General features: G+C 47.3%; 1 protein-coding gene across 1 annotated transcript in view; it reads left to right on the top strand.

Moving 5' to 3' along the window:
• The window catches only part of LOC142584733 (complement C2-like), a 279,859-nt gene that overhangs the window by 16,020 nt on the left and 239,944 nt on the right, over positions 1 to 23,895 (top strand). Inside the window, exons 2-3 of the mRNA XM_075694959.1 lie at positions 18,279 to 18,329; positions 20,436 to 20,621. Of these exons, the coding sequence (XP_075551074.1) occupies positions 18,279 to 18,329; positions 20,436 to 20,621 (237 nt within the window). The remainder of the gene's footprint in view (positions 1 to 18,278; positions 18,330 to 20,435; positions 20,622 to 23,895) is intronic.

Here is a 23,895-nt window from a genome sequence, read left to right as displayed (position 1 = left end):
AATATTCGCGACGCCTTTGTACACAGACAATCCATCTTATCTGTGTTTCCCGACCAGTCCACGCTGGACATTCGCGGTAGTATGCTAAACAATACGGAAACTGCCTAAACAACAGCAAAGTTCAGGTGAAAATAGGTAGTGCACTATCCCTTCCATTTTTACAGGAAACTGGTGTACTTCAGCGAGGCGTACTCAGCTGCACATTAACGCTGAGACGAACACATTCCGTGCCCTATTATTACCGGCTATTTTTTTTATTTAGTCTACGTGGACAACATACATATAGGTATCAAGTCTTGTAATCTCGCAGTGTGTGACAGGTATGTACAACATGGCTTGAACAAGATGTACAAGTGGGCAGAGAAAACTGATTTAAAATCAACCCCCACAAAAGTTCTTGTGTTCTCTACACGAAAGAGAGGCCTGGTTTCAGATCCTTTTGTAGAGCTGTGTGGACAACAAACACCTGTAACCAAAGAGCACACAATGCTAGGTTATATACTTGACTCCAGGATGACTTTCATTCCACACATAAAATATCCTAAAGCAAAATATCTAAAACAATGAACTTACTGAATATTCTATCCTACACAACATAGGGTAGGGATAGGAAGTATTTAATTATTCTTTAGAAGAGCCTAACATGATTGTGACTGAACTATTGTGCCATCGTGTAAAACTCTGCTGCCCCGAGCGCGTTAAAAATACTAGATCCCGTCAATCATATAGGTATCCGCTTAGCCAGTGGCGCTTTCAGAACAAGCCCTGTGGAACCTTTATGCGTAGAATAAAATGAGTGGTTACTCCATTTGCAGAGAACGTATATAAGCTTCACCTATTCTTTCAAAGTACGCGGGACATCCGTGTTCTACAACCGTTCACCACTTGACGTGTGCAAAACTTTTTCGTAGCTGACCATCTATGAGAATACCTTTCGCACTGCGTGTGAGAAAATCAGCGAAGAAATGGATGTCCCACTTGCCAAACATTGCCCAACGCCTACAGCTAGGGCTTTACCTCCCTCAGAATGGCAAGGAATAGAATGTAATGTATCCTTTGTAGAGACCGCAAAGCACACTCCTCAGCTCGAAATCATAATGCATTTCTGTGAACTTCAATCGAAGTACTATGCCTCTCAATTTTACCCCGACGCGTGAATTCACACGCTGGCTTATCTTACGCTGCTGTTGGTCCCTCTTTTTCTAACTCTGACGTATTGAACACTCTAACAAGTACCTTCACTGCGGAAGCCTGTCCGCTACAATCGGCTGTAACACATCAAAAACAATAAAATTTGAGAAAGCAATAATATTTACCGACTTGTTCAGTCTTGCAAAAACGTTAATGTCTACACATGAGGATAAAAATCTTGTTTTTATTGTACTTTCCTCATTCTTTCGCAACATTTATTTATCTCATAGATATCTACTAATATACTGGGTTCGTGGCCAAAGAGGAATCGACAATAGTTTGCTTGCAGAAGAAATCATCAAATCAAGACTATCGCAAAATAATTATTGTTCTGCTGCTGCTCTGCCACAGATAAAACCGTGTTGAGGGGTAATCTCAGGCCGTGGAGATATATGCATAGGCTAGCGACCGTCAACGCTTTGTTTTTGATAGTGGTGCTCAGTACATCACCGATGACAGTCCGTTGTGCGTGTTTTACGTCAGCGACCAAGATTGTTGATGCCTCTCAGCTCGGCGCCACGTCGTTGTTGCGGAAAAATAAGTTGGGCGTGGCCCAACCGTGGTGGGTGCGCGCACAAGTGTTACATGCATCGCACGGTGCGTGACCTCTGGTTTTGATTGCTAGGCGAACTCGTGATAAACTCGTACATCGCGAAACCCCCTCCGAGTTCAACTCGGGAACATGGCGGCGGCAGCAGCAGCTTGTGCCATTGCATCCAGAGGCGGCAAGCGTCTGTATGACCGTTTGGACCCGTTCGCGTACGTGACCAACGTGGAGTGTCAGCGTCATTTTCGCCTCTCGAAGACGTGAGTGCCCCGGCTCTATGACGAGCTAGGCGAAGACTCTTGTCTGCAGAGACAGCGTGACGGGCTTCATTCGCTCACCGTCGTAGAGCAAGTCCTCTGCGCCCTCCATTTCTACGGGACTGGGAGTTTTCGGGGAAGCGTCGGCGCCGAGCGTTACATTGGACGTCATCAAACTACTCTGAGCCGCTGTGTCAGAGATGTGTATAACGCGCTTATCGACGCGGTAGTGCGTAAGCGGTGGCTGGCTTTCCCGAAGACTGCGGCTGAGCGGGCATATATAAAAGAACGCTTCCTATTTCGCGGGAACATTGCAAACGTAGTCGGGTGTGTCAACCGAACGTACATAGGAATTAAGGCGCATTCATCGTCAGCGTTACTGTGATTACCATTGAAGCAATGTCTAGACGCCATATTGCCAAGTTTGTCACTTCGGGGTAGCTGATTTAAATTTTGTGTTACCGACATTTCACACGCGGCTGCCAATGATACTGGTTTCTTCGCTGGTTGCTGACTTTTTGCCGATTGTTCTACTTGTATGTCAGGGTGCCTTCCAAATGGCTCACTTTCTTGCAAAAGAGTTTAATTAAGTATAAATAGATAAATGGATATCACAAATTGTGCGAAGTACCCTATGAATGCTAATCTCATAAAGAACTTCGGGTTCTTCATTGGTGAAGTTACTTAATATGCATAATGCTGAATTTTGGTCATGCGTCATCTGCCGGCCGCACTATAAAACCGCGAGGTACTGCACAACTCCTTGCAGCGCAAGATGCGGATATTGTGCCAAGCCGGTTGTGCCTGTGCATAGGTGGCGAAATGAAAATGTATTGAGAACCTTAGTGTGCTGGCTTGCATGAAGAAAATACTTCAGAGTGTTTGCTCTGTTCACTGTCGATGCATGTGCCAGAGGTTCGGTGTATCTTCTTTTTTTTTGGGGGGGGGGGGGAGGCAGCGCTATTCTGGATGGACAAATATATTTTCGTATTATAATGGGGCTCCAATTCTTAAGCATTAGAACAATGCACATCCAATGCTCAGCAGAACTCGGTGTGCATGAAGATGTCATGAACCACCAAGACAAAATTACATATCGGGAGAAACGTGCTGCAGATGCCAAAGAAAAGTGGGTCTTTAACCCACTATGATAAAATAAAAATTAGAGCGAATAGACGTTTTGTACAGCTTTAGAGCAATGATTACACAAAACGTGATATGCTCAAACCTGTAAAAACTTGCCGCAATGCCAAAGTAGGATTAGCGACATGCAACATATTTTGACATTGAACATGTCTTGTAACTGCTATTTTTATTGTAAGCCTCACTGTCACGCCTTTCCCTCAGGCACTCCCTTTACTGAAATGTGGCACTGTCTTTCCGTTGGTAGTATGATGATGGTAACGGCAGCATTAAGGCTGGTTAATGCTTGCCCCTTTGATTCCTGTGAGTTTAGCGGTAAAGAATTTGGGACGTGCACACACCTGTGCTGCAATATTTAACGCTTGTGTTGATTTTTTAGAGCCAATTTGCGTTGGGACATTTTCAAGATGTGTGCCATCGTGCCCTAATAACTAGAGCATTGGTGAGGTTGAGGACTGGGTGTATTGGTGTAGAAGCTTGAAGTTGAATTGCACAAAAACTCAACGAGACACAAAGAGAAACTCTGCTGTGTCTGTTAATCTTTGTGTGGCGTGGAATTGTTGCGCGATCCAGCTTGAAATAGGGCATTGGGCTTCTTTGGTGTAGGACCGAGGAAGTCTGAGCTGTTCAACAACATGCCAGTGCCTTGCCACATAATTATGGAAGTCTGAAGTTTTGCAACAAAGCTCTGCTTTCAAATCCACCTGCTTATTAATACAAGCACTGATTGAAAAAAAACTTCATACAAGAATAATGGTTACATGAATGGCCTTGGAGAGTGTAATTTTCATATTGACACTGTTAACATAATAGGTGCCACACCGCACTCAACAATTGTACTGGACAGAGCAGTTTGTTTCTTATGTGAAGCACAAGCTTCCATTACATTCTGTACAGATAACCAAGCTCAGTTTGTTTTGACGTGGCACACAACATTCACTGTAATCTGTTTTTGATTTTAAAGAAGTGCCAAACGCTACCTCTCTTTCAAAGACGTCATGGGAATATTTGGCAAGACCTTTTTACAGCTCCTCCTCAGCCAGCTTTGCTTGGATGCCTTTATAGATTTCTGCTCCTGATCATTGTGTGCTATCAAGTTTCAAAAGTCTATGCAACTGGTGCAAGACATTACGTGATTCTATAGTCGGATACAGCTTTAGGAGGACGCGGAATCTGCACTTCAAAGGCAGCTGCCCATTGGCGCAGGCAGCCTGCACCAATGGGCACGCACTCTAGACTGACGTCGTGCCGCCGGACAAACTAATACCCGCTCATTGGAGAGGGACTATTTCTTTAGACGTGGAGGCAATCCGCTGCTGCGATTTGGTCATCTGGGCAGAGCCTCTCCTGTCTTCTGAAGTTGTATCTGACTGTAGAGAATCCCGCTTTTCATACAGCACAAATGGACAAAGTGTGCAATTATTTGGACTATGACATGAATACATATCAAGTGAGCTATGCAAGGGCTTAAAGGGAAGCTGAAAAGTCTGTCGAATTCAATACGACGCTCATATACGGATGCGGGAACCTTATAAACCATGTAGGTAAAATTTGGTGTTTTTTTTTCAATTAGGAGCGACGTAATCGTCGGTTGAAATTGCGCTGTAGCTCCGCCCCCCCTTGAGTGAGCGAGCGGAGGAGACCGGAAACCGCGGTGTTGTGACGTCAACTCTGCTTCGGTCCTTCGCAGCGTCCGCGACCGTGCCTGACCGCGTTTGTTTCTGCGTGCGTGCCATCGTAATCTGCTTCGATCGACCCTGCATTCCTTTGTTGGTGCGTCTGCGTGTATGTAGAGTGGTAGTCAACGTGCGTGGTAGTCAACGTGAGTGGTAATTAACGTGAGTGGTAGTCAACGTGAGTGGTAGTCAACGTGAGTGGTAGTCAACAGATGAAGGTCACTACACGTACTGCATGAACCGGGAAGCTTTTCACGCGTTTAAACCGTCTTTCTAGATTGCCGACAGCTTTGGACAGCGCACAAATGCCGACGATCACATCCCCGCTTACGTTCCGCGAGGAGGTATGCAGGAACACAACACTACAGTCGTTTGACCGGAAACGAGCTCACTAGATCGGCGAAAGATCGGCGAGATCACTAGATCGCTTTGCAAAAAACATACTCACCAATGAGCATTTCCAACACGAGGAGATCCCGAGACTTTGCTTTCGTTCGCGTCGAAAGCACTGACCGCACCAGCATCGTTTGCTTCTTCGAGAGGCCGGCTCTTCGCAATCGGCTCGTACATGTAGGGAGTAACGCCGAACTCCTCAGAAAAACGCAGTCTCTCTAAATTTTCCATTACCGTCTCAGAAAAACAGCACCAAACTACCTGGCACTGCGCTTCATGTGTAGCGGCAACGGTCGGCAGTGGCAGAGTTGACGTCACGATGCGCACCGACCAATCACAGGCGGAAACGAGACGCTCGAGCTGGGCATGTCCACTGCTGCACTTTTCGTCGAAATAAAATATATTTGCGCTTTCTTTCGCTCAATTTCGATACGATATTCGAATTCGGAGGTTTGAAAACCATTATGTACAGATGTTCACTCATTTTTTCTGGAAAACCTTTCAGCTTCCCTTTAAACTGTGTGAAAATTAGTGCATGCAAATATATGACATTGTTAAAAAATACGTGGTATCGAACATGCATGTAATGGCACGTTTGAATCGGGGAGCGTTGCATTCATATTGACACGCGTACTTATCTTCATCGGGCAACCACGTTTGGCGGCCTAACAAATGTTATCGCGCAGCGCAGGACGCGCCCGCATGTAAAAGAAGTTTCTGCAATGTTATCGATGGTTCCGTACACTGTCTTTCACCGCAACTTGTGTAATCTGATTGCATGTATGCGCGACGCGAATGGTGTAGAACTTTGTGGAAGACACGTGGGCCCCATCGGGTATTCTGGAACATTCGACGACCTATCTATAAAAGTCGACGCGCTTGACCCGCTGATCAGATTTCCGACGATCGCCGACCGTGTTCGCCGCTATCGTTGTGCTATAAGTGTAGCTTCTTTTTGTGGGCACAGGTTTGCCCAATAAAAGCTAGTTTTGTATTCCATCGTATTGCTGCTTTCTTCACCTTCACTAGCACGTGACATCTGGTGGAGGTGCTTTATGCTCATGTACCGTACGCCCCCGACAAGCCGTAATCCGAGCCCGGACCGCAAAGACAACACCAGGGCCACCCCGGAACATCGAGCAAGCCGCCGGCTACAGCAGCTGCCCCAGGAACACGGAATTCTAACAGCGACGACCAAGAAGATCGTCAGAGTAGTTTGCCCAGAGACGACCAAGAAGACAGCCCCAATGGCAGCCGGAGCAGCCCCAATAGTTCTGCAGCAGCCCAGGGAGCCACCGACGTTCCGCGGTTCCACATTTGAGGACCCGGAAAGCTGGCTGGAGTCGTATGAGAGGGTCGCTACATTTAACAGTTGGGACAGCGACGACAAGCTGCGGCATGTCTATTTCGCACTGGAAGACGCCACCGGGACCTGGTTCGAGAATCGAGAAACCACCTTAACGACGTGGGACCTGTTCCGAAGCGGCTTCTTGCAAACGTTTACAAGCGTCGTGCGAAAAGAGTGAGCCCAAGCTCTACTGGAGACCAGAGCGCAGCTGCCGAATGAGACGACTGCGATTTTCACTGAGGAAATGAGCCGTCTTTTCCGGCCCGCCAACCCGGAAATGTCAAAGGAGCAAGAAGTCCGCTTCCTGATGCGGGGCGTCAAGCAAGAACTTTTCGCCGGACTTATCCGTAACCCGCCGAAGACCGTAGCTGAGTTTTCTGCAGAGGCATCGACGATCGAGAAAACTCTGGAGATGCGCACCCGGCAATATAACCGCCGGGGGCTCACGCCGCAGTACGCCATCCAAGGACTGGCTTCCGACGACCTTCAGGAGACCATAAGAGCCATTGTGCGCGAAGAACTGCGCAAGGTCCTGCCTTCGTCGCAGGCCCAAATGGCTTCGATCGCTGACATCGTGAAAGAAGAGGTGCACCGATCGCTTGGAGTTCCCGAGCAGTGGGAGGCCGTGCTGACTAGTTCGGACCCTCGTAACCAGCAGCAACTGGTGCGGCCGGCCCGGGAGACAGCAAGAGCCGCAGGAGCCCTGGACTAAGGGCGCCTCCCGCACAAGCAGAAAGACACCTGCTTGTCCTTTCTTTTTAATAAATGTTTCTCCTCCTCCTCCTCCTCCCGAGCTGCAACCACAATTACCGCAGCCCTTGCCAGAAGCGATGACATACGCCGCCGTCGCACGCCGTCAAGGTCCCCCTCCGAGACCACGCCAGGGCCCTCCAATGACGCAATTCCGCCGTCCGGCGCCGCCGCCGCCAGCACGCCCACCCGTCGCCCAGCGCACCTACGCGAGGAAGACGGACATTTGGCGAGCCCCCGACCGCCGCCCGCTCTGCTATCACTGCGGAGAAGCCGGCAATGTGTATCGCCGATGCCCATACCGGGAGATGGGACTGCGAGGTTTCGCCGTCAACGCTCCGCGCCCGCAGCAAGGTGAACGCCGTCGCGATATTGCCGACTACCTCGCCGCCACTCAGTGGACCTCTCGACGACCATCGCGTTCGCCATCGCCAGGCCGCTACCTCTCGCCGCCGCGCCGACCATACACTGGCCCTGACCGGGGCCGGTCAGCGAGCCCATATACCGAAAACTAAAAGCAGAAACCTATGGAGGTGCGGTTGATGTTCGTCGAACTGACGAAGTAACTCCGCCGCCGACGAAGACGACGAAGAAACCATCTCGACGACCTAATGACGACACGCCGCCGTCCCGACGAAGTCAGGAAACCAAGACTACACCGATGAAAGTCGACTTGACGACGTGACGTTCGAGATTCAGTTCAACACGACGCAGCCGTGTTCCGACGCGAAGACCCAACTGCAACGCCAGAGAAAGAAACACCGACGTCAACTTACTTCTCGATGGCCACGCAGTCAGTGCCTTAGTCGACACAGGGGCCGATTACTTCATAATGAGTGGACACATCGCGCCCAAGAGAAGATTAAGACTGCATGGGAGGGCCCCCAAATTCGGACCACTGGAGGACACCTCATTACGCCTACTGGAATCTGCACGGCAAGAATACCCCTTCATGACCGGACTTACCCTGCCACCTTCGTTATCCTCCAACAGTGTTCACGAGACGTCATTCTCGGCATGGACTTCCTGAACCAACACGGCGCAATCATAGACCTCAAGTCAAAATCGATAACGCTGTCGGAAGATCACGCGATACCGCCGGAGAGCTTTCATAGTCACCACGCCTTGAGTGTTCTCGAAGATCAAGTGAGCATCCCGATTCGCTCGAGCATTGCTATTTCGGTCGGCACCGAAACACCCGCTGATGTAGAAGGCGTCATCGAAGGCGACCAACGTCTACAGCTAGGCCGTGAAATTTGCGTCGCAAGAGGGATCGCTCGACTGCATGGAGGGAAAACTGAAGTGTTGCTGACAAACTTCAGCCAAGAGTTCAAGCACATCAACAAGGGCACGACGATCGCGTAGATCGAGGAAATTCTGGAAACCAGTAATGCGTTTGTCCTCTCGGATTCCGCCGCATCTACCCGGACGACGATGGTTCCCGAACCAGACGGCGACATTAATCCAAGTCTCCCCGTGATTAAGCAACAGCAGCTCAGAAGTCTGCTCCGACGATACAAATGCTGCTTTTCGACGTCATCGAGGATTCGACAAACACCATTCGCCAAGCATCGCATAATTACCGGCGAGTGCGCTCGACCACTCCGCCAGAACCCTTACCGAGTTTCGCCGCGAGAACGTGAAGCTATAAGAGAACAAGCCGACGAAATGCTGCGCAACGACATCATCCAGCCGTCGAAAAGCCCGTGGGCATCCCCTGTTGTCCTGGTAAAAAAAAAGGACGGAACCCTACGTTTCTGCATCGATTATCGTCGTCTGAAGAAGATCACGAAGAAAGACGTATACCCCCTCCCACGAATTGACGACGCATTGGATCGGCTCCGCAACGCTAAATACTTCTCGCCGATGGACCTCAAGCCTGGCTATTGGCAAATAGAAGTCGACGAAAGAGATCGCGAAAACACGGCCTTCATCACCCCAGATGGTGTCTACGAGTTCAAGGTTATGCCATTCGGACTGTGCTCGGCGCCTGCAACGTTCCAGCGCGTCATGGACACGGTGTTAGCAGGATTGAAGTGGCAGACCTGTCGCGTTTATTTGAATGGCGTCGTCGGCTTCGCCTGAAATTTCGGCGATCACCTCCGGCGGCTTGCGACAGTACTGGAGGCCATCAAGTCGTCAGGGCTTACTCTGAATCCGGAAAAATGCCGCTTCGCTTACGATGAGCTTCTGTTCCTAGGCCACGTAATCAGCAAATCTGGTGTCCGTCCAGACCCGCAAAAGACAGCTGCCATCGCACAGTTCCCGCAGCCCATCAACAAGAAGGCAGTGCGTAGATTCCGAGGCATGTGTGCCTACTACAGGCGCTTTGTCAAGGACTTTTCACGCATCGCCGTGCCATTGACACGTCTAACTAAATGTGATGAGTTCAAGTGGGAAACGCCGCAGGCCGACGCACTTGAAGAACTCAAACGACGCATGCAGTCGCCACCGCTACTTGCGCACTTCGACGAGTACACCGATACAGAAATCCATACTGATGCCGGTAGCCTCGGCATCGGTGCCGTTCTAGTCCAGAGGAGAAACGGAGTCGAACAAGTGATAGCTTACGCTAGCCGGTCGCTGTCAAAAGCGGACGGCAACTATTCTACGACCGAAAAGGAATGCCTCGCCATCGTTTGGGCTACAGCTAACTTTCGCCCTTATCTTTATGGCAGGCCATTCAAAGTCGTCAGTGACCATCACGCGTTGTGTTGGCTAGCGAATATAAAGGATCCTTCAGGACGACTGGCCCGGTGGAGCCTCAGACTACAAGAATACGACATCACTGTAACCTGCAAATCCGGACGAAAACACTCCGATGCCGATTGCCTAACACGCGCACCCATTGACCCGCCGCCGCAAGATGACGTGAATGACGACGCCTTCCTTGGAATGATAAGCGCGAAAGACTTCGCTAAACAGCAACGGGCAGACCCGAAGTTAAAAGGCCTCGTCGAATATTTCGGAGGGCACACCGACGTTGTCCCCAGGGCATTTAAGCGCGGATTATCTTCCTTCACGCTTCAAAACAATCCACTCCTGAAGAAGAACTTCTCACCAGTCCGCGCCAAATACCTTCTTGTTGTCCCGTCAGGACTTCGTCAGAAGTATTGCACGCCCTACATGACGATCCGACCGCTGGACACCTGGATTTTCCCGGAAACTATTGAGGATACAAGAGAAGTATTATTGGCCGCGCCTGACCGCCGACGTCCCCGTTATGTCAGAACATGCCGAGACTGTCAGCGACGCAAGACACCGCCGACAAGGCCAGCCGGATTACTACAGCCAATCGAGCCTCCTTGCCAACAATTCCAGCAGATCGGTATGGACTTGCTGGGACCCTTTCCGACGTCAATAACCGGAAATAAGTGGATCGTCGTGGCGACGGACTACCTCACCCGCTTTGCTGAAACTAAAGCACTGCCGAAAAGTAGCGCAGTCGAAGTGGCGAAATTCTTTCTCGAAAACATCCTGCTACGACATGGCGCCCCAGAAGTCTTCATCACCGACAGAGGAACGGCCTTCACAGCGGAGCTCACCCAAGCCATTCTGAAATATAGTCAGACAAGGCACAGGAGAACAACGCCATACCACCCGCAGACGAATGGTCTTACGGAGCGGCTGAATAAGACCGTCGCCGAGATGCTAGCGATGTACGTCGACGTCGAACACGAGACCTGGGATGCCGTCCTGCCGTAAGTAACATTCGCTTATAACACGGCGGTGCAAGAAACAACACAGATCACGCCGTTCAAGCTGGTTTACGGCAGGAACCCGACGACGACGCCCGACGCCATGCTGCCGCACGTAACTCAACAGGAGAATCTTGACGTCGCTACCTATATCCAGCACGCCGAAGAAGCTCGACAGCTCGCCCGCCTACGGATCAAGAACCAGCAGCGTACCGACAGCCGACACTATAACCTCTGACGACGCTTCGTCGAGTACCATCCCGGCGACCGTGTTTGGGTATGGAACCCGATACGCCGACGAGGACTGAATGAGGAACTACTGCGACGCTATTTCGGACCCTACAGGGTCATCCGACGTATTGGCGCAGTGGACTATGAGGTCGTGGTAGACGGCATTTCGCATTCACAGCGGTGCCGCGAACGATCTGAAGTAGTCCACGTGGTGCGCCTTAAACCCTTTTATGGACGCTGACGAACTTCCTTATTTTGTTGTTTTCTTTGCTACGAGTGCTTCTTTTTTTTATTACATTCATTTGTTTGCAGCATTGGGTCGATGCTTTATAAGAGGGGGGTAATGACACGTGTACTTATCTTCATCTGGCAACCAGGTTTGTCCGCCTAACAAATGTTATCGCGCAGCGCAGGACGCGCCTGCATGTAAAAGAGGTTTCTGGAATGTTATCGATGGTTCCGTACACTGTCTTTCACCGCAACTTGTGTAATAGTGTCGAATGGTGTAATAGTGCAGAACTTTGTGGAAGACACGCGGGTCCCATCGGTTAATCTGGAACATTCGACGACTGATCTATAAAAGCCAACGCGCTTGACCCGCTGATCAGATTTCCGACGATCGCCGACCGTGTTCGCCGCTATCGTTGTGCTATAAGTGTAGCTAGTTTCTGTGGGCACAGGTTCGCCCAATAAAACCTAGTTTTGTTTTCCATCGTATTGCTGCTTTCTTCACCGTCACTGCCACGTGACAATATGCACAGTCTATAGGTAATAGAATTTTTAAGCTCCTGCAGTTTCCTGTCTTTTCATTGTGAATTACATGCACCGTTCATCTTGTGGCTAATGAACACGCACTGTATTCTTGCACATAGAACAAACAGAACAATGACGTCTATGCTGCATTAGTGTATTTTTCATTTACATGGTCCAAGAGTAGCGCAGGTTGTCTTACATTTTTGCCCATTTTGAAGAGACACATGTCATAAGTGTCCTAACATGCACAGCACAATCTTTACTGCAATAATTTTATTCATGCTCTTGAATAATAAGCAAGGTAATAAACTGAAAGCTCTTTTATAAGGTGTCTTCTGGGGGCTCTACTGGAGAGCAGTAAGGGCACCGATACTACTGTTGCCGAGCAGCTCTCTGGACCCCTGCCACACTCTCATTAGCGCGTGTCTGGCACTCGCCTACTGCCACCAGGCGGTTGAGCGCCTCCAGTAGCAGAATATTTTGCTGCAAAAAAGTGGATTGTTGGAATGAATCAACCGCATATAAAGCATTATTTACAAAGAAAAATGCTCGTTGCAGTATTGGTATTAAGTGCCCTCAACTGTGGAAGCCTTTAGTGTACTATGCATAAAAAACAATGTGTCGGGACGACGTTTCTTTATTTTTCACAACTAGGGTTATCTTTTTCAGAGCCAATTGCCATGTTGATTAGTGTGACAGCAGCTGAGGTGTCCCCGCACCTTCACGACTCTCTACTGTCAGCATCACAAACCTATTTTTGTTCACAGCAAAACAAATGCCTCTCCTACTATTTGCCGCATCCTAAACTAAACAGGCCTCAGACACTTACATTACGCTTACTACAGACTGGTACTTATCCTTGCCCACAGAGGCTGAACATCTTTTATTTTGAGACATATACAGAGCCTCATTGCCCGGATTGTGGTGCTTTAGCCACGCTCGAACACATGCTCTGGTCTTGCGAAAGAATTGAAGTCCAGGTAGGAGGCTGTACTTCGCAGCCCGGACCTGGATGAACAATTCAGGGCAGTCCAGCAGGCTCACGACGGGGCCATGAGGCTTGGCCTTCCGGTCCCAACGTTGGACCGGCGCGCTTAGTGGTTAATTATCACTACTTGCAGGACCAAATAAAGTTTTCCGTCCATCCATCCCTACAATCCCTTTTTATGCTAGCTGATTGCATCCTACGCATAGAAACATCATATTTTATCCCATTACGCAATTTTCTGCCATCCTCGACTGCAGTTCTCTCTCCTTGACATCCATACTGTCACGCTTATTTAATCACCAGTTATGAATTGGCAACAAGTGATTGAAGACGTGCATGGCATGCCTGGTGATCCCATTTTTCTATTAATTTCAACTAGCATATGAGTTGCCACGGTTTGCTACACCACTGTCTTCCTTCCTCAACGCTATCACCAACAGTTTTTGTTACTTCACTTTCTGCACAGTCCTCGACTTCTCAAGCTTCCTTGTTAAACGCCAGGTTTATGTAGCATATTGCATAACGGGTAGAATGCAATGATTCTAAACTTTTTTTTTCAATGATATGGGTAACGTGGCATTCAAGATTCAGTAATGCCTTCCATGTGGTGTTCAACTCATGAAATTTTTGTATAAGCTACCTGCTTTATAACAGTACCTACTATTGATATTTCACCTGGATAAAGATAGTCTTCCATAGATTCTGTGGCTCAATGCCACTCATGAATTTCTGTTATCTCATCAACTTAGTTAAGGTTACCTTTATATTTTCCAGTTTTTCGCGGGCCCACGTGCATGTAAAAGCAGAACACCCATTGGTTCTAAAGACCTTTCTTAAACTTCTGGACATTCAGTTCGTTACTACGAAAGTGACTTAATCCGTGCACTATAGTTATGCTAAATACGAAACAGTATAAATATACCTATGTGCAGTTTGTCGATGTCTCCTTCACTGTGTTGGTTGCGAAATCCATCGTCGGCACCACTTCCATGTCGCATCGTAGCTATATCGGCTGTGTTCCTTTTGCACACACTATGCAATATTCGTGACGCTCGCAGTAACGCAGAGTGGAGGAACTCAGCACACTCACAGAAGCAGCACCGGACAAGTTGTTTCGTCAGCATTACGCCATGAACAGCAGGCGCGCGTTGCGATCTGTAAAATTGTCGAAGCTATTGGCAGTGTTACGGGGTGCACGGAAAGATTGCTCACGGAGGAACAAACCTATCCAAGAAATAGCGGTCATCGTCGAGCCTGATCACATCGCGCACTGCAAGCTTTTTGTACAAGTTTGTTTACACTGGGCCTCTTCGACGTTTAGCAGCCTTGCTCGCCCGGTGAATGGATGTGATGACGCCGCCACAGCGTTCCCTCGTGGTATAATGTGAAGCGCTCTAAATTACAAATTAGTCTAATACACAATCAGTGTACATCTTCTAAGCTTTAATATGCTTGTAAACGACGTTAATGTAACTAATAATATTGTGCTAAATGCATTGGTTTTATAGCTTGCTTGTGCATGTAATGCACTTAGTGGAACGACAAACAAGTGAATGAAGGCATGGCAATGCACCGACCGTATGATCACGTGAGCCCCAGTTTGTCGACCGCCCAGAATGCAAAGCCCAAGGAATGATAGCCACCCCGAGTGAATCTAGATAAACCAATGAAACTGGTGGCTTGTCGAAAGATAAACTGTGTCTCGGTACCATTTGTGCTTTCATCTTGGGGCGTCGCCAGAACTCGTGAAGGTCCCGAGTTTCGCCAAACTCGGCGCATTCTGCATAGAACCCCTGCACTTTTAAATATTCGCGAAAAACCCGTTCGTTCAAGTTAAATATCGCTTGCTTCACGCCGCGGGGGCTTGGCGCGCTAGTTCGTACCTGTCCGAAAAAGCCGATAGTGACTATAGGAAAGATTGTGCGAGGAAAATTGTTACGGCGTGTACAACTACCTCAATGCCCCGATGTCTCCTTGACCTCATAAGCAAGAGAAACAAAACCCCTAAAGTCAGCACTATGGCAACCATAGGTAAACACACCAGATGCCGACGAGTACAAAGGAGCGGGACTTGCACACCGGCGGCCACCCTCTATGACTGACGTTCACGCTCCATCCCTTTATGTCAACGACGGCCGGCTATCTACGGTCGTCATGACGAAAAAAACTTACATTCAGTGCCTTCTGACGTGCGTCAATACTTCGAACCAGCGTGCGTGTCTCGATCCCTACCTGTGTGCTACAGCTGTGGTGTTCAGGGTCACATCACGCGATTTCGCATGCGCCGCCCGTAACTTCAGCATGAGGCAGTGGCGCCGTCTGTCCAGCCTTTTTACCAGCCTTTCGCAACGCGACGACCTCCAGGCACGCATTCTAAATGTTATTTCCAGCAAAGTCGCTCTTGCAATAACTCACTGCCCTATGATCGAAGTACGCCATCATTAACTCAGAGATCTCACGAGCTCCGCACTTTGTCACCTCGTCGGCAAAACTAGTCGGAGTGGCCAATTATTTTATTTTCTCCTCATTGTATGCTGTACTATGGTCTTTCGCCGTGATTTTGGGCTTTCCATTTTACACAAGTGCTGTGTCATTCCCATCGTGTATTTTTGCTTCTGAACCCCACACTAGCCTCTGGCTATGGGTTCAGTCAGTGTTTTGATAATTTCTATGGTAAGAGTAGCAATAAAACAAAAATTAATGAATGAAAAAAAATAGGATCGACGCCGCTGGACACCAGATAGTACCGTTAGACATGCCCAGCCTGTGCTGATGTGCTGTAGAAGAAAGTGCGTCTCGGGGAGATTCCAATCCAGAGCCCCGCGTCTCTAAGTCATCAAACCTTGAATTAACAACCTGATGGAAGTGCCTCACGTCTGCGATTCCTTGTGATATACGTTTCTGACTCTTAATTGATTCGGCAAGCATTTGAGACACTGGAGACAGATCAACATCCTTGCTATCCGTAGTACCCGCCTCATTGCTAGTGGACGAGCTTCGCAAAAGAGTATCAGCTACCAGCCAACCTTTAGACTTGCTGTGCTTAGGAGGCCCTGGATTCAGTTCCACATCACCGCTCAAGAGGAGACTTCTCACACAATAAATAAGGTCAGAGCACAGGGACACAAAACTAAGCACATACGCAATCGTGTGTGCGAGAAAACAGCAGGAGAAAGCCATTATCCGAACGAATGCACTTGGCATTTTTGAGGTAACCTACCTGCGTAAAAAGCCAAAAGCGGTTCAGCATCCCGCTAGCCTTGCTGTGAACTCACCCACTAAAGAAGGGAGCTGTCGACGACGTTCTTGTGTGTCCTGCCAGGGAAGTCATCATGCCAGACTTGCCGGCAATTGGAGGGGCCAGGATGACGTCGCCGAGGATGATGTCACAAAGACCATCAACTGTCGAGGCGATGAACAGGCCAAGGCTGTCTTCAGCGAAGTAGATAAGGTCGTCTGTGTCCCCATTAGACGAGTTATCCATGCTGTGAAACGTAGTCGAATAAGGGTTGCCGGGGCCATTTGAATTGAGGCGAAGAAACCTGGTCGAGCCAGAGACAGGATCGGCAATTCAGGGCAAAAACTGCGCAAAAAGCAGACAGTGGTTCCGCATTCCGCTAGCGCTGCTGTGAGCTCGACCACTCAATTCTGCAAAGCTTGAGTCACCTCAATTTTGTTATTACACCCTTTCTTCCAGTAACTTCACTCGTGGCAAAAGTGTCTGCTCGTCCTTTTTCTTTTTCTAAAGCAAATCACCAAAACATCAACGGACCAATTCCAAAATGTGGCCATCCGTTATTACCGATCCGCACAACGGCAGTTCCTACAAGGAAAAAGACAACACTTGAGGTCTGCCCAGTCGCGCATCAATTATTGTGGTGGCCCAACCTGGGGTAATGTATCAACCGGTCTAGGACGTCCTCATTCGCTTTGCCTCGTATTTTGCGTACCCCTCGATGTGTCCGATAAGCAGCTTGCCTAATAGAAATTCTCTCTTCCGCAGTTTCTTTGCCACCTTCACCCCCACCCGAATCACTAAAGTAAGCGACTCCCTCTAGTAACCCGCCAACACTTTGCTGAGTTGAATGGCTGGTAGAGATCGGACGTCCAGTGTGGTGTGTACCCCGTACCTCCATTAAACTTGTATTCGATGGGATGTGCTTTTTTACAAAATGATAGATAATAGCTTAGCGCAAACGGCAGGGTGGCCAGGCAAGACCAGCCAGCGAAGAGTTCCTCGCGCGCACTCATCTGCTTACTCATTATTCAGCTCCCCCGTGCAGCGTGACAGTGTCGTTAGCTTACTTCATTACTAAGTTTTTCGTAAAGTTTTCACAAAATAAACATATTGAGTAATTTATATTGAATTTTCTGCACTTATAGCTGCTTCAGAATTGCGATACGCTCCACGTCTAGGCTTAGAAAATATAGCATTTCATCCTCAGGCTTCGAATTTCGCACTTTACGGCAAGTTTTACGTTTTATTTCACAAAGCAGAACTGGGCTTAGCGGCACTATGTTGCTGACGTATTTTATGCTATATAAGCCGCCTTGCTGTGTCATTTCGCTCAAGACAACTATAAAGAGGCTGATTTCACTGATCCCCGTCGCGTCTTTCCTCATTTCGACGACAGATGAAAGTGGCCCCTCAGTTTCCAAGCGCGCACCTGCAATTTCCGGCTCACTCTACTTCGTGACACCTTCACATTGCATCGCCCTCTCACCGTCTCTCATCCAATCGAAGGCTTTCGTATGTAGCTAGAGATATATAAAGAAAGCTATTCTTTTCAAATGTGGTTACGTATGTCGCTTTTTAATTATTGCGTGCGGTCACGCAAATGACGTTTTTAATATTTGCATGGGAGCACGTATTTACCACAATCGTTAAAAAATTATGGGGTTTTACGTGCCAAAACCCCTTTCTGATTATGAGGCACGCCGTAGCGAGGACTCCAGAATTTTTCACCACCTAGAGTTCTTTAACCTGCGCCTAAATCTAAGTACAAGGGTGTGTTCGCATTTGGCCGCCATGGCCGGGATTCGAACCCGTGACTTAGTGCGCAGCAGCCCAACACTATAGTCACTGAGAAACCACGGCGGGTATAACATAATCATTCCCATTTTTCATGATTGTGAAGTCAAATAGGGCGTAAATAATGTAAAGTAGTTGAAGAGGCTAAGAAGCGTTTTAACATGGGCCCGTAACATAGTTATTGCAAATACGTATCACATTATTTCGAAAATATTATCCAATACTGCTTTCAACATACTTGTAACCCGATTGCTTTATCTATTTTTTTCAGCCAGCAAAATGTTGGTTATGACGCTGCTCCTGCTCCCTACAACTTATGCACGTAAGACTCTTACGCATTTTCAAATTTTTTTCGGGTGGTTTCGTTGAAACAAGTAAGACCTCACTTGAGACAAGAAATGTATATGAAAACAACGTGTTTTGCTGACAGTAAAGTTTACACATTGCCTTTCTTTCGGGTGAGGGAAAGGCGAGAAAAATTACGCAGATCCATACATTGTCGAAATCATTCAGGCGGAGCTTTAGGGTAACCTGCTGCCAACACTAATGCATACATACATACATACATACATACATACATACATACATACATACATACATACATGCATGCATGCATGCATGCATGCATACATACATACATACATACATACATACATACATACATACATACATACATACATACATACATACATACATACTGCATACATACATAATATCAACCACGTAAATTTGGCATATGCTTACGTGAGAAGCCTGATGCTCTCCATATCCTTCACCATCTAAAATATTACCTTAGCTTATGCTCCTATGAACATGCAGTGCTATAATTTTGGATGTGCGTACCCAGTTAGCAGACAAGGACACAGGGTGAAAAAGACAAAAAGTAGCTCTTGGTTCTTATTTTTTTATTTCTACTCTATTTTCTTCTACTTCTCTCACAACACATACACCGTAACACCTTCTAGCCCTCCCAAATGTAGTAGCAGCTGCAATTTTTTTGTACATTCACAGCACTCATCACTCATAGAGTGAATAAGACGGAGCGAGAAACTTGCTTGAAGATATAGAGAACCCTAATACACGGAAGACTTCAAAAGACAGCCTCGGTTAGCTTTGAATATAAATTCATATATTTAACCACATACTACATGAGTAAGGTGCATTTGTGGTTTAGTATACATGACGGGAAAAAACAGTAAAGGCAGCTTGACGTGCCCCGTGACTCCTTAAACATAAAAACTAGCAAAGACAGCAGAAAACAACGGTACATAAATATACGTACGTGGCCTTTCCCAACAAACATTTAATGAGACATTTACATATTACAATAAAATAGACGTTTTACAATTGTAAAGATAAACCAATGAATTGGAACAACGCAGTTTTTGATAAAGCACGTAAGTTCTCGATTGTTATTTTCCGCCTATTATGTACATTTGGAAGACAAAAACGAAGTGTTTGAAGTCTATATTTTGGTACGTGGACACGGTATATACTTATTCTCTCTATGTCGAGCCAGTCGATAGGTTGGATAAGGTTTCCAGTCAGCTAGACCACGTATGTACCTGCTGTCTCTACGCATTTCAGATTTAGAAAGCCTAAAGATGGATGATATTTGTAGCAACAATCAACTATTAAGATTTCGAATTTCCTACACAATTTAGAGGGGTGCGCTTTGTGCGAGACACCTGCAATAAACCGTTATGCATGTTATTGAAGTTAAACCAGAGCATTTAAAGATGTTTTTGTATCTGTGGTGCAAATACTATAAAAATAATGTTGATGATAAAGAAAAGGGCACTGTAAATTAAACTTGTTTGAGGTACAGGTAGTCTAGGTTGATATCTACGCAATATGCCTAAATTTCTTGAATGTTATTGACTTATGTGCCCTGCATTATAATCCCATAAGAAGTAATTGTTAAATATACAAAAAAGTCTTTTTACATATGGAGAAACTGATATCGTTACTGTTATTTTACAAATTCTTATATGATTCACATCATTTGGATTTGTCTTGCCAAGTACCGCCTTAGTTTAAGAGAAATTTATGTGTGGGAACTAATTAAGTGTCCACAGACATATTTTCTTTAGTGTTTCATTAGCTGATACAATAAGGTCGTCAATGGTATCACCACACAGAAGAGGGCTTCAGACATCCGCGTAAACAGCATTATCTACTGAGCTTTCAACTTTTACAATATTGATACGGAAAATATCGAATTCAAAACAAGGTAAAGCAGCACCGCACACAAGAAGCCCCGCTGTTGCCTGCCCAAGATTCTCCAGCACCCAATATTGTTCTAAAATAGTTTCGAGCACACTTCACTACAAACAAAATTTTTAAGGAATACATCATTGCTTTTTGATTCATGGGCGTCAATCTAGCTACTGTTTGCGTTTTGTTTTCTTTTTGCTTCTTCACAAAGTGCCCCCTTGCACCACTCCGCCCCCTGAGCTTCCGAATGGCACATTCGTGGAAAATGAAGAGGAGCGTCTGGTCCTCTACAACTGCGACAACGATTTCTGGCTTAGGGGACCCAATAATTTAACATGCATCACCTCTGCCGATGGCGATGATACGTGGGTTCCCGAGCCTTGGCCAGAATGCCTTCGTAAGTATCAGAGCACTGTTCATGTGATCCAGTTCGATAAAGAGATCATTCTTGTTACTAACCCTAAGGTACTCTTGTTAGTTATGATTAGGAGGAGGATGAAAAGGAAGGAAGGAGAGGTAGGGAGATCAACCCGACGCATGTCCGGTTTGCTACCCCACGCAGCGGAAGGGCTTTAATAGAAGAAAAGAAAGGCGAGGGAGGGAAGAAGGCACTATCGGTGTCAGTATATGCGGATGCCCCTAACTTCACGCCTATAATCGGTCACTGAGGCAAATCGCTTTCATGAAACGTAGCAGTGTCCGCATCGCTTTGTAAGCCTGCGACGTATGGGGCCATGGTTCGAAAAGTGTAGTCTCTGAAAATGGTCTGTTATTTAATCGGTTTAACACTCTCTGAATAACGTGCGTTTGTTGTTATAGAGATCAGAAAAACACAGCACGTGTTCAACCGTCTCTTCACAGTTGCACGTCACAGATCGGTGTGTCGGACATTCCAATAAGGAATGAGTAGGCGTTCGTAAAAGCCACCCCTAACCAGAGGCGGCACAGTAAGGTTGCATCATGGCGGGAGAAGTTCGATGAAATCTGCAGCTTCATTGTAGGATCCAACCGGTGGAGACAGCATTTGGAAACAAAAACGGGGCTTTCCACAAACATTCAGTCTTGCTTTGAGCAAGTAAGCGAAGACCCCTCGCAGCATCTGCCCTTGATAAGGGTGTAGGAAGTGTCTGAGTTTCTTTATGGGTTGACCAGGCGGCATAGTCAGCAAGGTCATTTCTGACGATGCCACAGTGCCCCGGAAGCCATTGGAAAATGATGTTATGTCCATTTATGGGGGCTTTATGGAGAAGCTCTCTGGTCTCAAACACCAGTTGGGGATGGGTCTTGCGTTGTAATGCTTACTGAAGACACTGAACACCTGCCTTGGAGTCACAATACAGGACCCACTTTCGAGGTTTCGCTTGTGCGATGCGATTAACAGCGGCACGCAGAGCGGCAAGTTATGTTGCCGTAGGGGTCGTTGTATGGGACACTTTGAAAGTTTTTGTAATTTGTAATGCCCGGATGATAAAAGCGCCTGTGGAGCTGGTGGCTGAGACAGATCCATTGGTGTAAATGTGGGTTCTTTGTTCATATGCCTCGTTCAGTAATGACAATGTGAACTGAAGCAGAGCCACTGTTGAATGACGGGCCTCCTTCGTTATTCCCGGAATCGTGAAGCGTATTGTGGTCGTTGTAGGAACCATAGGGGTAACAGTGGTCTCGCTGCTGGTGTAAAGCCCGACGGAAGGTAGCCTTGATCTGTCACAACAAGTTTAGAAAATGTAGCTTGAGATCTTTGTGCTGGCAAAGCAGCAATATAATGACTGGGAACGCGACGCACATGTCCAATGTGTGCTCTAAGGCTGTCAATCATTATATAGGTTGGAACTAAGCAGTCTCTAGCAATCATCATTGTTGCACGAGTCAAAGCGCATCGTGGTAGTCCAAGACATGTCCGCAGAGCCTGGCCTTGCCAACAATCGAGGGTATGAGTGTTTGTTTTACATGTCTAAGCCAAAACCGCCAAGATGTACCGTAAAAATCCCAGAAACAGTTCTTTCTACAGCTGCAGCATGGACCGTACCGACGTACCCCAGGTTTTTCCGCACAGGAACCTCACTATATGTACAATCAAAATTAATCTCCGCGTCAGACAGATGCAGTGGGGGCTCCATGAAAGGTCCCTGTTAATATATGCATATGTATTAACAGGGACCTATGCTTTACATATATGTAAAGAGAGGTGAGACTTCTGGTATTTGATAGCCTGGCCATTGAAAGAAACAGGGCATGGTGCCATGGGTTGGCGCATAAACGAAATAACCGCGCATTTTTTGATGAACACTCTAAGGCCTTGTTTGCGGAGATACGAACAGGTTAGGGTGGATGCCCGTTGAATTTTCGCGTGCACTTGACGACGGGTCACTGCAGAAGACCGAAGACAAATATCATCTGTGTACATTGATAGGTGAATTGTGTTGAGTAATTCTTCAGGTAGGTCAACGATAGCTAGATTAAAGTGAATAGGGCTCAATACCCCGCCCTGTTAGAAACCACCATTTGTAAAATAGCTGGCAGTGGGCCATCTTCGGTCAGCACAAAGAAGGACTTTCTGGTCAAATAGTCGCGGATCCACAGAAATATTCAGCCACCGATTCCAACAGCCTTCAATCGCTCGAGGATCGCTTCATGTGTAAGATTGTCGTACGCGCCTTTTACATCAAGAAAGAGCACCAGTGATATATGCGTCAGGCATTTTTGTTGTATGAATGTTGTTAGGTCAATAACATTATCTATCGTTGATCTGCCTGGCCGAAAACCTGTCATGAAGTCAGGGTACACATTGTGACGTTCAAGATACCACTTCAGGCATGTAAGAGTCATCTTTTCCATTACTTTCCCTATGAAGCTTGCCAAGGTAATAGGACGATATGACGTCAGGTCGAAAGGCGACTTTCCTTGTTTGAGTAGCAGTACGACCCTACTAATCTTCCATTGCTGACGAACGATGCCTTCATGTCATGAGCGGTTGTAGTAGTTTACCAGCTGTTGCCTGTACTGTTGTCTTGTCCAAGATGGGCAAGAGCTGCATAGGTGATGCTGTCGGGCCCTGGTGAAGAGCGTCGAGAAGCAGCCGAAGATGCGTCCAGTTCTTCCATAGTAAATGGAATTTCCATTTCTTGGATGCGAGACACAGGGAGAGACCAGCGCCTTCGGCGTTGGGGGTGACACACGCGCCAGCGATCCGAGCACAAAAATCATTCACCACCTCAAGTTGCGTCGGGCAGTGGCGTGCCACTAAGGCCATGAAAGGATCTCGCTGTTGTGGAGATGAGTGCAGGCCACGAACAGTCCTCCAGATGTTTGAAAGTGCTTTGCGAGGGTCCCGTGATTGACAAAACGAATTCTCGCGTTGCTTCTGCAATTTGCGCAAATGGCGATTGATTTTCATCTGTGTTCTCCGTGCCATTCTGAGAGCACAAACTGCCTTCGTGTGCCTGTATCTCCTTTCTGCTCGTCGTTGAAGTGCGGTCAGGCTTCCCACTTCTACGTCAAATTCGGAGCGGTTTGCAGTCAACGTTAGGAGACATGAAGCTCCCCTCATTGCCGCTGTGATGGTATCCACTAGGCTGCGGCCAAGGTATTCTCTGCATACATTTTTCATGCGTAGTTCAAATTTAGTCCAGTCAATTCTTCGTACTGCATTCGACCAGGTAGAACTACTTGAC

Source organism: Dermacentor variabilis, chromosome 6, assembly GCF_050947875.1.
Source record: "Dermacentor variabilis isolate Ectoservices chromosome 6, ASM5094787v1, whole genome shotgun sequence".
Taxonomy (NCBI): Eukaryota; Metazoa; Arthropoda; class Arachnida; order Ixodida; family Ixodidae; genus Dermacentor; species Dermacentor variabilis.
This window is presented reverse-complemented; position numbering and strand designations above follow the sequence as displayed.